The following is a 16,471-nucleotide window of genomic DNA, read 5'->3' as shown; positions in this document are numbered from 1 at the left end:
CAAGTGCCAGGGGAACTAATCATTCTACACACCTTCCTCTTAGACCCTGGAGGGTGAGGTCAGCCCAGAGGTTGGAAGTTGGTGCCAGCTTGGAGAGCTCCAGCCCTGGCTGTTCCCGGGGAATTGAGGAGAGCTAGCAAGCAGGTGGGATACAGATGTCTTCCGAAGTGACCTCTTGTGGCTAATATAGGCACTGCACTCTACACCAGCTGGAGTTTCTCCAGCCTTCGAGGAGGCCTGTGGTAGAGCTGGGAGGTGGGCAGCCATAAGTGATCAAGACCTCTCTGTTGGAAGACTGTGGAAGTAGAAGGTGCTGGTTGCTGCCATTATTTCCTTTGTGGATTTTGTCTTCTGGCTTCTGAAGTGTCCATAACTCTGTTGCCTGCCTCTTTCTCTTACTCTGGGGAGCAGCCATGCAGAGGACACCTCTAAGCGTGGGTATGCATGCTGGGAGCCAGGGCTGGACTAACACTTTCATCTCAGGAGGTGCTGGGAGCCATAGGGAAGCCATAGGGAAGGGGTACCGGTGCTACAAGTGACCAAACATGGCAAACTTAAGCAGATTCTCTCCAGCCAACTTCTTTCTGGAGCCCACGGATAGGGCTTTTGCTAAAACAGGAGCCAAGTCCCTACCCTAAGTTGCATTGCCCCTCCTCTTGATAGTCTGGATGTTCCCTGAGGCCAGGACAGACTAGGGCCTCATGTTCAGGGGTTCAGTCTCTGAATCCGGTTCCAATTTTCTAAACATTGCTAGTTGGGAAAGAAGGGGAAGGAGAGAGGCATCAGGCTTCCTGGGCCTTGCCAACAATACAGTGGCACTGAGGGGCAGCTTGGGAGTATGCCAGACTGTAGTTCTGGACCTAGCAAAGAGGAAGAAAGGAAGCACTGGGGGTAGATGAGCGGGTGGATTCCTGGGCTTCCAAACCCCTGTGGGCCACCTACTGGGGCCTCTTATTTCACCTGCCATCTGTTGCACTGACCTTGTTGGAACAGTAGCCCCTGGAGCACTGCATGTAATTTGTTTGATAAAATCTGGGAGTGATCAGTTGGTGGGTCCAGCATGCCTTCTGGTCTTGATGTCCACATCTCATTTATTTCCCAACTCCCTTCCCTCCAAGAAAGTACCATCTACCTGGCCACTGCTTTTTTTTTTTTTCCAAAAAACACCATTTTAATAAGGAAACAACAGAAATAGAAGATTGTTCTCTGGAGCCCAGACCCCATATAATACATTACATGTTCAAAGTGGCCTGTAGCCAACTCCTGGGTCTTTCCCTGGGTCTCTGACCCCATGTTCCATGCCAAACTCCTGGGCCCTTGTACCTCTGCTCCTCTCCAGAATATGCCTGCCCACTCCCCTTATCCCAAAACACAGTGGCCAGGAGGGGAGACTGGCAAGTGGCTGGGGTTAGAGGAGGGACTAGTGGGAAAGAAGATGTTTGTAAAGCCAGACTGACCTCAGGGGAAGATCTCCCTCTCCTCAGGGTGTAGGGCTGCCAGGGCAGCAGTGGGGTGGCCTGCTTTGGTGTGGAGCATGAGTGCCTAGGGAAGCCCAACCTGAGCTTCGGGTAGGGTCCCTAAGCCCCTTAGGATCCCTTAGAATTATTGCCTCCAGGAAGCAGAACTGTCCATTCCTGGGGCCTTAGAGAAGGACTAGAGACCTCCCCGCCCGAGGGGCTGATGTCAGCATGCCAGGACTACCCAGAGGTCACTGTTGACAGCAGCTTTGGCCACTAGTGATGGCCCTGTGAGGAGCACCCTGGTGCAGTTTCCACCACCATCAAGTTAACCCCGCTGCAAGGTGCCACATGCCGAGCTGGATGGTGGTCACCTGGAGAGAGGTGCTCTTCCTCGGCTCGTGGATTCCAGGCTAGAGGTCCAGGGCATGAAGGAGAGTCAGGAGAATGCTGGTTCCTGATGCATGTGCTCCAGCTGTGCTCTGCCCAGAGGCAGATGCCCCCTGACTTGAACCCAAGGAAGGGCCCTATGTGGGCAGTGGTACCAAGAAAATGGGCCCTGGAGGGCATTACAGGTGGGGAAGGGCACAGCTTCTTGAGGGATTGGTGGCGTCTCTTCCCAGATGGTATGTACAGGAGGTGTAGGGACAGCAGGAGGCTGGAAACTCTGCTGCTGGGCTGTGATGCTGGGCTGAGCTGACTCCTCCAGGCTGCCCCAACTAGATGGAGACCTCATATTCTTTCGTCTCCTGCAAAGTAAAGAGACTGCTTGGAGTTGGAAACTTGTATAAGGTTTGCCAGCCCATAATCCACCTTCCCCAGGAAAAGGGAAAGAGTGAGAGGGTTTGGAGGGACCCTCAGGGGTACCTGCCCAAGGGAGCATAGATGAGGTCCTGGATAGGGTGCAATGAATGGCATAGATACTTACTCCAATTTCGTAAGTTGGATTGTCAAATGCTGACTCCACAGTAATGCGGTCATAGGGGCGGGGTCGTGTTTGGGGCAGCCGCAGGGGGCTTTTCCCCTGGAGCCTGTGGGACAGAAAATCCTGTGAGTCAGAAGTGCTGGGCAGGAGTGAGTCAGGTATGTAGGGCAGGAAGGGAAACCGGACTCACCTAGAGAAGTAGAGGTACACACCTCCCACCAAGAGCGCCATCACCACCAATGGCAAGAAGATGGCAGCTGCAATGTGGGCGGCATCCAGGGTGCCGGAGGCAGCAGGTGTCTTGGCAACTGAAAACACAGAGGTCGGGATTGGGGCAGAAGTCCCTGTCACCCAGAGCCCATATCTGCCCTCACCTCTGCCCAGGAGAATCCAGCCACCAGCTCCCTCTAGCTAGCTAGGGGCAGGGAAAGAACTTTTGCTCTGCTGGTCCCAGACCTCTCTCTTTCTCCTCCCTCCCTGCTTGGGCAACCCATGGCCTGGGAGCTGTGAGAGCCAGGGCAGGGAGACTATTTCCCAGGCCCTCAGCGGGGGGCTCACCATCCAGGCTGCGGCCGCTGTAGAACCCATCCAGAGAGGCTGGAACAAGAGGGGGGCGCCAAGGGCAGAGGTGAGACCAATGGGCCAAACCACTAAGGCAGGGAAGAGGCTGATCATGGGAAGGATTTGTCCAAGGAGAGCCCACCCCAGCATTTGTCTTGGTGTCACCAGGTCAGAAGGATCTGGCAGAGGCTGGGGAGACCAAGGGTAACGTGAAGGGGGTGGGGCCAGGGGAGTTCTGGTTCTCAGCATTTGGCATCTTTGCCAGAGCAGCCCTGTGGAACAGGCAGGAGTTGTGAACACTCACCAGCGCTACAGATGGGTGGAGGGTCACTCCAATGTGAAGGATGCCCGGGCACACACTTGATGCTGGCCTGACCCTTCAGCACGTAGCCAGGGGCACAAGAGAAGTGGACAGTAGCCCCTGCTGGGTGTAGCCGCTTCTCAGGACTGTGGGCACCGTTCTCAGGGGCGCTGAGGCCATGGCATGGCTTGAGCTGTTCCACTGCAAAGCAGGCAGAGCCCAGTGAGGATGCCAGGCCCCTGGCCTCCAGAGGTGGCTTCTTTTATCTCCTACCGGAGGCTTCCCCTCCTACCCGTTTGACACTTACGGAGGCATTTAGGGGCCCGGTCGCTCCACTTGGGGCTGCTGGCTTGCCGGTCGTGGCAGGTGAGGATGGCACTACCCGTCAGCACAAAGCCCTGGTCGCAGATGTACTGCACGGTGGCCCCCACAGGAAATTTGGGACTAGATATGAGGCGTCGGCTGTGCTCCACGTCCCCGGGGTCGTGGCAAGAAGTCACTATGGGTAGGGGGTGGTGGGGGAGAGCAGCCCAGGTAGAACTCCACAAAAGCCGGCCCACCCTGGCTTTATTCCAGGTCAGCCAGTATGTTCATGACACGTGGCCCCGCCGCCTGTTCGTCTGTCCCTACCATTTCGCTGGTGTATCCCTTATTTTTCCTCTTCCCATCCACTAGAATCAACAGACACTAGCAGTCTCCCGGGAAGGAAATATTTGAAGTACTTGGTGGAGAACCCTTTGAAAAGGTATTCATTCCCCCATTTCGCAGGTGAGGAAACCGAGGCTATGAGAGGCGGAGGAAGCTCAAGGGTACCAGCCGATACCAGCCGAAGTCTGGTTCAGAATGGAGGAGAGGGGCTTGTAGCTTCCATTGAGGAAGGGAACGCAGGGAACAGGTGCACTCACCTCTCTGGCAGGAGGGCAGGTCCTCGCTCCAGGTTAGGTCCCACTGGCACATGAGGACACTGGATCCTACCACCTGGTAGCCGGGGTAGCACTGGTAAGTGACCACTGTGCCGTGTACCAGCTCAGGCTGAGACGGGCTCTTCCAGCCATTGGGGATCTCAGGCAGCTCCGGACAGGTGTCATTGCGGGGCACCTCTGGGGGCACAGGGGCAGCAAGGTGCGGGCCCTTAGCGGGCACTAAATTGTCTGTGCCCGCCTTCCTCACCGTGCGGCCACTCCAGCGCCTGCCAGTTTGTCCTGGGCCTAGCCTGGCCCGGACAGCCTCAGCAATGCATTCCTTCCTGCCCGGGGGCCCCTCCTTGCCTGCCCCTGACATCATTCTGTCTCTTCGGTTCCTGGGTTATCATGTAGGCAGGCTTTGGCTCTGCTTTCTAAAGGACATCTGCCAGTTCCTCAGTCCTGAGAGAGGGGCCGGGTAGGGTGGGAAATTGTCACTGCTGTTAAAGCTTGTCAGAAAGGCAGAAACCAACACTTTTCCTCAGTTTCCTTTTTTTGGTATGAAGGTCTTCCTGCTGCCTACCCAAATCTCTCTTGCTGCAACAGAAGGCCCCCTCTCACTGTGCCCTCGGGGAAGACTGAGAATAAGACTGGCTTCCTTCAGGTGACACCTGGGAAAGTTTCCAGCTTTCCCTTGTCAGATAAGAGCTCTCAGGCTCATGGCACTGGCCTCTCTGGCTTGCCACGATCTCTTCCCCCAGGCAGCAGGGCAGGGCAGGGGCAAGCTTACCAAAGAAGTGGATGACAAAGCCCTGCTGGTAGCCCAGCACCGAGGCCCCAGGGTCTGACTGGAACTGTATGGTGACGTCGGCCATGGAGGTAAAGAGCTTGAAGTGGCCACGGGGCCCTGAGTACTGGCCCAGGACCCGGGCTGTCAGGTCGTCCCCATCGTAGAAGGTAAGCACGTCACCAGGGCCTATGCGCAGCCTGTGGAGGAGGACCGTCAGGGAGGATGGGCCCGGGACCCCGGGCTGGGCTGGGCAAGAAATGGCCCCAGGGCTTAGGAGCTGGCTTGGCCTAGCCCAGTGAGCACTCACACTCGGACATCCAGCATGATGCGCTTGTCCTCTTCCACGTGCACGCCCCAAATGCAGTCCTGCCCACGGCTGTAAGGCTCCGGCCAGTTGGGGGAGAGCACCACACCAGCTGAGTCTGTGATCTCCCCACTGCACACAGCTGGAAGGCAGGGGAGGCCCCGGAGGTGCGTCCCCTCGGTGTCCCGCCTCCCACCCCCGGCGCTATGTCCTGGGGCTGCCTCCTGCCCGCGGGAATACCTACCGCTGGGAGCCCCCACCTCCTCCTCGAGGGGAAGCTTGAATCACACATGTCACAGGGGCCCTATGACCCCAGGTTCTGCAGCTGGCTCTCCCGTCCCCACCCTGCTCCCTTTCCCCGGCAGACCCATCCACAGGTACCTACTGACCTCGGCAGGCTGGCTCTGTCTCATTCCACTGGGGGTCGTGGGGGTCGATGCACTCAATGATGATGGAGCCCTGCTCCAGGGTGTAGCCAGGGTCACAGCTGAACTCCACAGTGGTGCCCACGGGGTAGGAGGGGGCGCTGCTGCTGAAGTTGCCGTATTTGACAAAGGGCTCATAGCAGTGGCCCTGCTGGAAGGCTACAAACCAGGCCCAGCCCAGCTCAGTCGCAACCGGGGCAGACATGGGGCAGGTGTTCTTCTGCCTCCCGCCCCAAGGCCTTTATGTTCTTGACCACAAATGCGTGTCCTAGGCTTGCAGCAGGGGCGGGATGCCCAGAGCACCCTACCCTGTCATGTTCGGGAGGCCGTCTTGATCGCCGTTGCATTCCCAGCACCTAGTTTTGTGCTTCATATACACAGGGCACTCAATAAATGTTTCTTTTTTGGATTAATTAACGAAGGCATGCATGCATGAGTGGTTCTAGAATGTCTCTAGTTTTCCGTCTCTAAGGGTTGGGGCCTTTTTTGCTCCTCAGACTCGAGAGGATTCATTCTCTTGGACTGTGGAGGGCCCGGGTCCAGGCAAGGGTCTCCCACAAAAATGGGGTAGGAATCCCAAACTGGACGGGAGGGATGGGGGGGTGGGGCTAAGTGCTAGCTGAGCAAGGGCTAAGTTGGAAGGAGGGATGGTGGAATGGAGGTGGTGGGGGGAGGGTGTGAGAGAAGAGGCCCTGGGTTCAAGCCCTCCACCCCTGTGAGGCCCCAGCAGGCTCACCCTCATAGCGCAGGGCCATGCCTGCGGCTGCCCCGCTGCTGTCAGTACTGAGCTCCACGAAGAAGTGTCGGCCGGAGCTGAGCAGGCCTTCGATGGGCAGGTACTCCACCTCGTAGGAATCATACACTGGAGGGGCCTCCACATTGTCCCCATTACGGATGATGAGCCTGGGCCAGGAGAAGAGCGGCTGCACGGCTGGTCCCGTTGTCCCGGGTGGGGTCCCCGTCCTGCCAGCGGGGCATTAGCAGGTCGTGCACTCCTGTCCCACACCGGACCAGGACCTCCCCTCACCTGTCGTCATCCTCCGCCAGGGAAACCTTCTCAAAGTGTAAGTGCAGCCGCTGGCCTTCGGGAGCCTCGAGCAGCCAGTGGCAGGTGAGATTGTTGCTGTAGTTGCCCGGGAAGCCCGGGGAGACGATGCGGCCGGTGGTGGCGTTGCGGGTCACTCCACCGCAGGCAGCTGCGAGACATGGCCAGGGCTATGGGCTGGATCCCGGATCCTAGACCCACTGGATTCTGGACGGCCTGCCAAGCGTGCCTGCCCACCCCAGCTCTTGCGTCCTCTGCATGGGGCAGCAGGGGTATTTGCTTTCATGGTCCTGAAGGTCAGTCCTTGGCCCCTGTGACCCTGCAGCCCCAGGCAGCCCGGACTCCCTACCTCCTAACGTTTCACACCTCTGGGACATTTTCCTCCTAACCTTTCACACCTCTGGGACGATTCATGTGCAATCCCTTTGACTGTGGTAGATCTGTCATGGCCTAGCCAAGGGGTCCTGGGTGAGTCACTTCCTCTCTCTGCTGACTCCTCTGGGAGGCCTTCCCCAACTCCCCCCAGGCAGACTTTATTAAAGTCCCTTACCCAGGGCTCCAGTTATTGTTTGGATATGTCCCTTAACTAGGACCCCCTGGGGCAAGGGCCACGTCTTTTCAGGGCAGGCACAGAGTTGGTATTCAGTGTTTGTTGAATAAAATGAGTGAATGAATATAAAAAAGAGGGCAGGACTAGAATCTGGGCTGACAGACATCTGGTGGACGCGCAATCCGCCTCCTAATCTTGTGCCCTCAGCAGACATTGCTAGCCAGGACCTGGCCTCACATACTTTCTGAAATAGCATCACTACCCCCGTTGTTCCTGGGCTGACTCCTCTGGCCTGGGACTGTCCTCTTTCCAAGGGGAGGCTGAGTAGCTCTCCCGGCCCCATCACTGAGGACTTCTGGGTTACTTGGCCATGAGCTCCTGGCAGTTGAGTGGGGCCAGAGAAGGGGTTTCAAAGGCAAGCGGAGTGAGGCTGGTTCCAGGCAGCACTTTCCTCTCTTAGACACACAGCTCTGGCCCCTGTCTGCTCTCAGAGACCAGGCTGCCGTGGCGAAGACACAGCGCCTTTGTCTCCGGATGTTCAAGAGAGCAGAATCTTTTTTAATAAAGCTCCTGGGTGGGGTAGGGGGGGGAGCATCTGGGTGGCTCAGCTGGTTAAACGACCAACGCTTCATTTTGGCTCCGGTCATGATCTCCCAGTTTGTGGGTTTGAGCCCCTCATCGGGCACACGGAGCCTGCTTGGGATTCTCTGTCACCCCTTTCTCTTTGCCCCTCCCCTACTCTCTCTCTCTCTCTCTCAAAATAAATAAATAAAACCTTAAAAAAAAAAAAGGTGGAGAGAGGGCTGCGTTGATTTTCTGCTTCTCTGCAGAAAGGGCAGACCCACCTTTCTGTTTGGTCTCAGAACAGAACTGCCCTGCAAATCTGATCATGCCCCACCCTTCACTTAAATTTGTCTGTGGCTCCCTGTGACCCCCAGGTAATGCAAGCCCAAGGTGGCATTCAAACCTTTACCAACCCAGCTCTTTCTTGACTCGAGCTTCAGCCCCATCCCATATATCCCCTTCTTTAGGCAAGCCTCAGCACTTCCTCACTCCACCGTGCTGCTTTCTGCCTCCACACCTTTGCATGTGCTGTCTCAAGAATCCAACCCACTTCCCTGGGCTCACATTCTTGTAGTCCCTCCATGCTTTCTCCCTGGGAAGCTTTCTTTTCCTCCTTCCTCATTTTGGAGCAGCTCTCCCTCCCTTGGATCCTTCCCATGCCCTGAATTCACCCCGTCACAGCCCTGTTTGCGCAGAACCTGCTGTGTGCCAGAATTCCTACTTGCCAGAGAGCTCCTTGAGGGCAGAGACCACATCTGGCTTATTCGCCTCTGCTTGTGCCTAGCACCCAGGAAGAGCTTATAAAATGAGAGAAGGCTCAAGAGCCCAAGCGATTAAAAAAAGAGCAAGAAGAACAAGAGAAAAGAAAAGAAAAGGGGCATCTGGGTGGCTCAGTCGGTTGAGCGTCCGACTTCAGCTCAGGTCATGGTCTCGCAGTTTGTGAGTTCGATCCCCATATGTGACTCTGTGCTGACAGCTCGGAGCCTGGAGCCTGCTTCGGATTCTTGTCTCTCACTCTCTCTGCCCCTCCCCTGCTCATGCTCTGTCTCTCTCTTTCTCAAAAATAAATAAATTAAAAAAAAATAAAAAAAAGACGTCCAAGCTGACTTTCACACTGCAGACTGAACACTCCATCTTCCTTCTGCCAACAAGCCCCTCTCCAATGACAGCAACCTCAGACTTCCTGATCATCCAGGACTGGAACCTGGGAGGAAGTCTCCTTCCACTCGCCCCTCTTCCCTCATCTGTGTCTCTGGAACCTCTTCCCTGCTCTCCATTACCAAAGTCACTAATTTCAGACCCTCTTGCCTGGCCGGCCTCCTGGCCTCCAGACACCATCTGGCTGGCTCTCCTGAGGAATAGTTCTGAGCTCCTCCCTGGCTATTTTCTGAGTCCCTAAACACTCCCTCAACTTGTTGCCTCTGTTGTCAAAGCCTGCGCTGTTCCCTCCATTGAAATGTTAAACCTTCAATGTCACTTGCCCCAGGAAGCCTCCTAAATACCCAACTAGGAATGATTGCTTCCTCCCTGCCCAGGTCTGTTTGCTGTTCTTCACTGCTGCTTTTTACTTCCTGCTCTGGAAATTGGTGATCCGTGCGCTTCCTTCTTCTCCCACTTCCTGGAATTGTGGGCTCTTTGAGGGCACGGTACCTGTTTAATTTAGCTCTGTACTGGTGGTGCCTCTATGTCAGAAGTCCTCAAGGAGGGTGGTTGGATAAATGCTACTGAGGTGTGTGGCCATTTTCTGGCTTTCTTATGGAGACCGAATGAAGGTTCCAGGCAGGAGCAGAGAGCAGGGATGATCTCCAACGCCCCACCCTCCCCCCGCAACTTACTTCCCTGTTGAGCACTGGGTCTCCTGGAGCCACTTACCAATGCAGACAGGCTCTTGGGCATCCCAGAAGGGCTGGGTGGCATTGAGACAAGTAAGGATTCTGGCACCCTTCAGCTGGTAGCCAGTGGCACAGCGGAAGCGGGCGCTGCCTCCCGGGTGGAGGCTGGTGACAGTCACAGCTCCATAAGCAGGACGCCGGGGAAAGTGGCAGTTCAGGAGATAGGCTGCAGAGAGAAAATGAGTGACACTGTGTGTGTGTGTGTGTGTGTGTGTGTGTGTGTGTTGTGGGGCTGAGTCATAGCTAGGGCAAAAGGGTCCTGCCACAGCCTGCCTGGAGGCGTCACTTGGGCCAGAGGAAGCACCAGGAATTCCAGAAAAGACTCTGATCCCCTCCCCAGAAGGTGCCAGTGAAATGTCCAGCAGCCTAGGCTGGTTAGCGGAACAAGCACAGAGCTGGAAGTTAGAAGGTTTGGGTTCTGGTCCAAGCTTTCTGACACTTTTGGCAGATTATTTAGCCTTTCTGTGTCCCACCTCATTTGTTAAATGAGATTCAAAATGCCAGCCTACTTATGGGGTTATTAAGAGAATGAAGGGGATAGTATTTTATTCAGTTTGGTATCCCTGGAATGTAGCTGATAGCACATCTTTATGAAACGGTTATTGAAAGGGGCGCCTGAGTGGCTCAGTCGGTTGGGCGTCCAACTTTGGCTCAGGTCATGATCTCACAGTTTGTGAGTTCGAGCTCTGCATCAGGCTCTGGGCTGAGTGACTTGGAGCCTGGAGCCTGCTTCTCTCTCTCTCTCTCTCTCTCTGCCCCTCCCCTGCTAGCACTCTCTCTCTCTCTCTTAAAAATAAACATTAAAAAAATAAAAAAGAAGTGTTTATTGAATGACTTATAGATATGAAAGCACTTGAAATAATAAGTCTATCCTGATGTATTGATATTATTTTTCCTATAGGGGACGAATAGGAATTACAGCCAGAACGATTGAAGTCAGACAGTAAAAAGCTTTTCCAGTATTCATTGGCAAGGGCTGTGGACTTCTTTTAAAAACAGGATGGGGCGAGGGTGGGGAGGCAGGGAACGCCTTCTTGGAAGTTGGGGGAAGGACAAGTTGCCTTGGGAAACTTGGGAACTTTTGGAATTGTCATACCAAGTGTGACCGGACGGTGGCAGCAAATCCTATAAAACAACCTGGCAAGTCCCAACCTGGAGCCAAGCTGGGGTGATAGCTAAAAATGGAGGTCAGCGCTTGGGTCGGAGAGGTGGGAAAGAAGGCCAGAGGGGTCAAGGAGACAGGCTGAATGAAGCCTTGGGCTACAGAGTCTGAAAACTCTTGGGGGTCGTGAGAGGGATGGGGATTGTCTAGACTGAGGATCTTGGGTGGAGGGGCCCACCCTTACTGGTGGCACTAGGTGGATGGGAAGAGAGGTCGAGGCAGGAACTCTGCTGGCCTCTGTGTGATTTGTGTGAATAGAAAAAGGGGGGTTGCCTCTGGGCAGAACAGAATCCAGAAATGAGTATTGTGATTTTCACCTCTCCTGGTTGTAGTTACTGGGCTTGTGAAAAGAGAGAGGATGATCCACATTCTTCCATGTCTCATGGCCAACGAGTGGTTACTTGTGATTGGCAAGGCAGGACAGGGCGGCACTTAGGGGGTGGTTCTGGGGTCAGACTGCCTGGGTTTGAATATAGGCTCCCCTACTTGCTCTGCCACCTTGGGCAAGCTGCCTAACTTCTCCATGCCTCAGTTTCCTTGTTTACCCACCCATTTAGAGTATTGCATCCAGTGTTACGTGAGAAGTTAACTGAGAGGACCTGTGTGCAATGCCGGGCACAGAACAAACACCAAATGTACCAGCCTGCTGTTATTGTTTATAATCTTGATTGATACAAGCACCTCACATCTGCAGGCACCTTCCAGTTTCTAAAATGCCTTCATGTTCTTCTTGCTTGATGTCTACAACACGTTTGGGAGGCAGGAAGGCAAGCTATGGGTTAGTAACTCATTTTCAGGTAGGGAACACTAAGGTTCAGAGAGACTGAGGGACTTGCCCTCATCATGCAGCCAGTGAGTGGTAGGGTGGGCACGTGAAGCTCCTCCCTCTAGAGCCTTCCATGTCCCCTCTCCCACCTGCTTCCCCAGGTGAAGTAGAAACCTGGGCTCAGGAGTCAGAGAAACCTGTGAGCAACAGACAAGCCTGCCCTGGGTGGTTGGTTACCGTGGTGGCCGCTTACAATGATCTGGGGACAGACCTGGGGAGGGATGGGGAAAAGAGGGTGGGGCACCCCACCCAGAGCGCAGAAGAGAGGGGTGACACCCAGGGAGGTCTAGGCCACGAGTCAGATGTACTTAAATCTTTCCTGGGAGTTCCTATCACAACTCTGGGAAGGGAGGTCCCCCATTTCACAGATTAGGAAATTGGGCTGGGATGAGGTGAGAGCAGGAGGCGGGGGGCAGATGAGGAAGCCCCCAGACTCCAGAGAGGCCACTTCCCGGGAGGAGCTTCCTCCTGTTGCCATGACTACCGTTCCCAGGGAGCCTGGATGACTGCAATCTGTTGAGCTATTTTCTCCCTGGCGTCTGTTTCTGGGGCCAAGTCCGGTGCCAGGAATGCTCAGGAGGGAGGAGGGGCATGCCTGGCAGGGCCCTCTGCTTCCTCACCCTGCCTGAGGCTGTGGGAGGGGAGGTGGAACTTGGATTCTGCAGATGAAGCCCTTGTGGAGGCCCATGCTTGTGATCTCCAACATTATCTTGGACAGCTCCGGCAGTGATGTGGGTACTAGTCCCCTCGCCCCCTCTTCTGGCACCCTCTTTCTCCAGCCCAGGGAGACACGCGTGTGAGCACATGCTCCTCCTGTTCCCATCTCTGGGATCAGGGCTAATTACAGCCTATAATTAGGGGAATTACACTCATTAAGGAAAGAGCTGATCATTGACAAAAACTGGGCCGAGGAGGGAGGGCTTCTGGGAGCCGAGCAGGAGGCAGGGCTGGGCCAGCTTTCCTAGCCCCTCCTTGGGGTCTGCACCCCTTGCCAGGCCTCCAGCTCCCTGCCTTCCAGCCACCTTTGTCTGGCCCAACAGAGAGAAGGTCCAGGGTTTTGTGCGAAGGAATTTGCGGCAAGAGAGAAGGTTACCGTGGTGTGAAATTATGCCCACTGCTAGGGAGGATTGATGAGCCATTAGGGAGGCTGGCCCTTGCCTCAGCTGGCCCCTTGCCTCTGCCAAGACCCTGGGCAGCCCATGCCCACCGCCAGGCTCCATGCTGCCACACCAGACTGCTCTCCCAGTTTGGGTGGAGAGGCTAGAGAGGGGCAAGCGCTTCTTAGGTGGTTCCAGCATCTGTGTCTCCAGCGCCTGTCCTCCTCCCTGGGCTGTGGACCCTGCGGAGCTGCAGAAGTGGGCCCCTATTGATAATGCAGGGCAATGCCGTAATTGTTCACACCAATTATTTCCCCATTAGCACTCCCAGTCTGAACCGGTTACCCTGTTACAGCAGTACAAGGGGTCAAGAAGACTTTGCCTGGGGAAAGGGGGCCAGGAGAGATGCTGATGGAAGAGGGGCAGAGGCAAGCCCCTTTTCCTCCCTTTCCCATCCTGCCAGCTCGTTAATACTTGTTTCGGTTCCTTCATGGAGCATACTAAGTTCATGGAACATCCTAAGTGCTAGGCACTTCACATGAACCCTTTTGTATAATCCTCATCATGACTTTATGGAGTAGGTATATTGGTCACATTGTACAGCGGAGGAAAAGAAGGTCACAGTGGTCAGATGGCCTGTCCAAGGTCAACCGATGGGAAGGAGATTTAGACACAGATCTTCCCATCTCCTGAGTCTGTGATTTTCCCGTTATATCTTGCCACTCCCTTATTTCCAGAGGTGTTCTGAGCTGACTGGGGCCTGAGACAGGTCTAGGGTGAATGAGGCAGTTCAGGAAGGCCAGGTTGGTAGCAAAGGACCTCCCGTTGGTCATTATCAAGCCCCTTTGACCTTGGCCCCCTTGAATTTGGGGGAGATGGCTTTTATTGCTACTGCTTGTTTAAGGGTCTGCCTCCCCTAGAGATTCTGAATTCCTTGAGGGCAAGGACTTGGAGAGTTCATCTTGATATTGTCAGTGTCCAGCACAGGCCTGGCAAAGAGCAGATGCCTAGGAAAAGTTTACTGAATGAACGAATGAATGAATGAATAGATGGCAAGGGGCACCCCTGAGGCTACCCGGTTCTGTGTCGGGCCCCCTTCACAACCAGTTCTTTACAGGGTAGTAGGTGGAGGAAGGAAGGTTCTGGAGGTGTCTGATGTGTCTCTGTACAACTAAACAATCACCTTTAGTTGTACAGAGCTTCACTGGGCATCTGTGCCTGTCCCCCGTCTCCCCTCCACCCCCTATACACACTATAATAGCACCAGAGATCCCGAGGAGGGCACCCACTCTGGGCTGGTTCCTCCCTCCGCTGCCCAGGCCTACCTTGGTAGTGGAAATGGAAGGTGCCAGGTCCAGCAGGTGGTGGGAGGCTCTGGAACCTCAGTGCTGCTTGGTGGGTGGGGCTACGGATGACCTGGCCCCTCAGCAAGAAAGACTGGTTGGCCAGGGGCAGCGGGTCAGGCCCCCCCAGGCCCTCCACAGTCACCACCTCCCCCTCTCGGAGGCTGATGTTCTGGACCTGTGGTGGGATAGACACAGCAAAGCAGAGCAGTCAGGCTTCTTCCTGCTGACTGAGCCCTGCTGCCCACAGGCTCCCAGAGGCCCCAGGCATGGCCAATCCTCAGGGCCGCTTGGCTACTTGAGCCCTCAGGCCCTGAACTAGGCTCTTGAGTACAGGAGAAGCTCATTTCACTTCCCAGTAACCCCGTGAGCCTGGATCTGAAGTTCATATCCCAAGGTCACATAAATATTATTAGCAGAACTGGAATTTGTAAGCATGCCTTTCTGTCTCCAAAGCTTTTCTTTTTCTTTTCCTTTCCTTTTTTTTTTATATATATTTTTTAATGTTTATTTATTTGTGTGTGAGAGAGACAGAGTGTGAGCGGGGGAGGGGCAGAGAGAGAGGGAGACACAGAATCCGAAGCAGGCTCCAGACTCTGAGCCGTCGGCACAGAGCCCGACGCGGGGCTCGAACTCACAAACCGTGAGATCGTGACCTGAGCCGAAGTCAGATGCTTAACCGACTGAGCCACCCAGGCACCCCTCTTTTCTTTTTTTTAATTTGAGAGAGAGAGAACATGTGTGAGTGGGGGAGAGGGGCAGAGAGAGAGAGAGAGAAAGAGAGAGAATCCCAAGCAAGTTCCATGCTCAGTGCAGAGCCTGATGCGGGGCTCCATCCCACGATCCTGGGATCATGACCTGAGTCGAAATCAAGAGTCAGAAACTTAACAGACTGTGCCACCCAGGCGCCCCATCTCCAAAGGTTTTCAATGACACCAGGACACCTGCTGCTTCCTATCCCTTCACTTCTCTGGGCTCAGTTTTCCCTTCTATAAAGTGGGGTGGAGTAGGTACGTTGAACTAGATAGGTGTCCAAGGGCCCGGCCAGCCATGTGAGGTCTTAAGCATCAGATCCATGTGCCCAGCTTCCCCGGGACACCCCCTGCTGGACCCCATATCCAGCCTGCCCCACACTGAGCCACCCCACACCCAGCCAGCAGCTTCCCTCACCGTCCATGTGCATGCCCAAGTTAGAAACTGGCATCTGGCCTCCTCCCTTATACTCTGCATCCGATCAGTCATTCAATCCTGTCTGTTGGACCCCAATTTTCTTATTACTCTTCATCCCCCTGCCACTTCCCAGCTCCTCACAACTATTACTCACTGGGATCACTGCGGCCGCCTCTCTGCCTGCAGGGCTTCACCCACTCCTCCCTCTGCATCAATACTTTCTGAACTGCAGCCAGCTAATAGCTCCAACCTGTGGCCCGTCGTAGCGCTTCCTTGCTGAAATCCTCTGGTGGCGCTCCGTGGAGCCCGCCAAACCCCCACTATCTAGTCCTGATGCCTTGCCGTGGCCCTCAGGGCCCTGCCCAACTTGGCCCCTGTGGTCTGTGCAGCCAGGCCTTACGCTGTGCGCCTGCACTTCTCGGCCATCGGTGTCTCTTCTCTGGGCCTCTCTCTCTTTTTAAAAAATGTTTATTTATTTTGTTAGAGGGGGTCGGGGAGGGGCGGAGAGAGGGGAGAGAAAGGATCCCGAGCAGGCTCTGCGCTATCCGTGGAGCCCGATGCGGGGCTCGAACTCACGAATTGCGAGGTCGAGAGTCGGACGCCCAACCGACTGAGTCACCCAGGTGCTCCTCTGGGCCTCTTTTTCCAGTCTTCCCTCTGATTGTCCCAGGCCTCTCTGCCACCACCCCAATCCTCAGGCCCTCAATCCCTGGATCATCCTTCTGGGCTCCATGCCTTCATTCAGTCAAACAAGGATTGGACAGCAATAGACTGCCCAGAGGGGAAGTGGCAGTGTGGCCTGGTACAAGGAGCCCAGAGATCTGTTCCTTCCCATATGTCCCAGTTGGCCCTTTCTCTTTATCCCTTAGCTCTGATCACCTCCTGCACATTTTTTCTCACCTGGAGAATGGCCTTGCCCCCTCCCATCCCCAGCTCATCTCTGGGTCCTGGCTGGCTCAGATCAGATTATGTCTCTCTCCTACCCTGTTCGCGACCTCAGACTGCCCAGAGGATAAGGTCCAAACTTCCCAGCTCACAGTTGGCCCCAGTGGCTTTGCCAGCCTCGCTTAACGGCACTGCGAGCAGAGGCTACACCTCCCCCCGCCCCTCTGGACATTTGTATACGCAGGACCCTGTGCAGGGAATGCCCTCTCTTC

General features: G+C 55.1%; 1 protein-coding gene across 1 annotated transcript in view; it reads right to left on the bottom strand.

Moving 5' to 3' along the window:
* Positions 1-782: 782 nt before the first annotated feature.
* The window catches only part of SEZ6 (seizure related 6 homolog), a 53,896-nt gene continuing 38,207 nt past the window's right edge, over positions 783-16,471 (bottom strand). Inside the window, exons 6-19 of the mRNA XM_047080887.1 lie at positions 14,127-14,322; positions 9,697-9,882; positions 6,693-6,861; positions 6,402-6,568; positions 5,630-5,824; positions 5,244-5,382; positions 4,937-5,133; positions 4,150-4,344; positions 3,552-3,743; positions 3,248-3,445; positions 2,941-2,979; positions 2,573-2,690; positions 2,386-2,488; positions 783-860 (exon numbers count right to left, since the gene is read on the bottom strand). Of these exons, the coding sequence (XP_046936843.1) occupies positions 783-860; positions 2,386-2,488; positions 2,573-2,690; positions 2,941-2,979; positions 3,248-3,445; positions 3,552-3,743; positions 4,150-4,344; positions 4,937-5,133; positions 5,244-5,382; positions 5,630-5,824; positions 6,402-6,568; positions 6,693-6,861; positions 9,697-9,882; positions 14,127-14,322 (2,172 nt within the window). The remainder of the gene's footprint in view (positions 861-2,385; positions 2,489-2,572; positions 2,691-2,940; positions 2,980-3,247; positions 3,446-3,551; positions 3,744-4,149; positions 4,345-4,936; positions 5,134-5,243; positions 5,383-5,629; positions 5,825-6,401; positions 6,569-6,692; positions 6,862-9,696; positions 9,883-14,126; positions 14,323-16,471) is intronic.

This window comes from Lynx rufus, unplaced genomic scaffold (genome assembly GCF_022079265.1).
Source record: "Lynx rufus isolate CCGP_SWC_20201006 ecotype Redwood Valley unplaced genomic scaffold, mLynRuf1.p SCAF_18, whole genome shotgun sequence".
NCBI classification, from domain to species: Eukaryota; Metazoa; Chordata; class Mammalia; order Carnivora; family Felidae; genus Lynx; species Lynx rufus.
The sequence above is the reverse complement of the archived record's forward strand: the minus strand, read 5'-3'. Positions and strand labels throughout refer to the sequence as shown.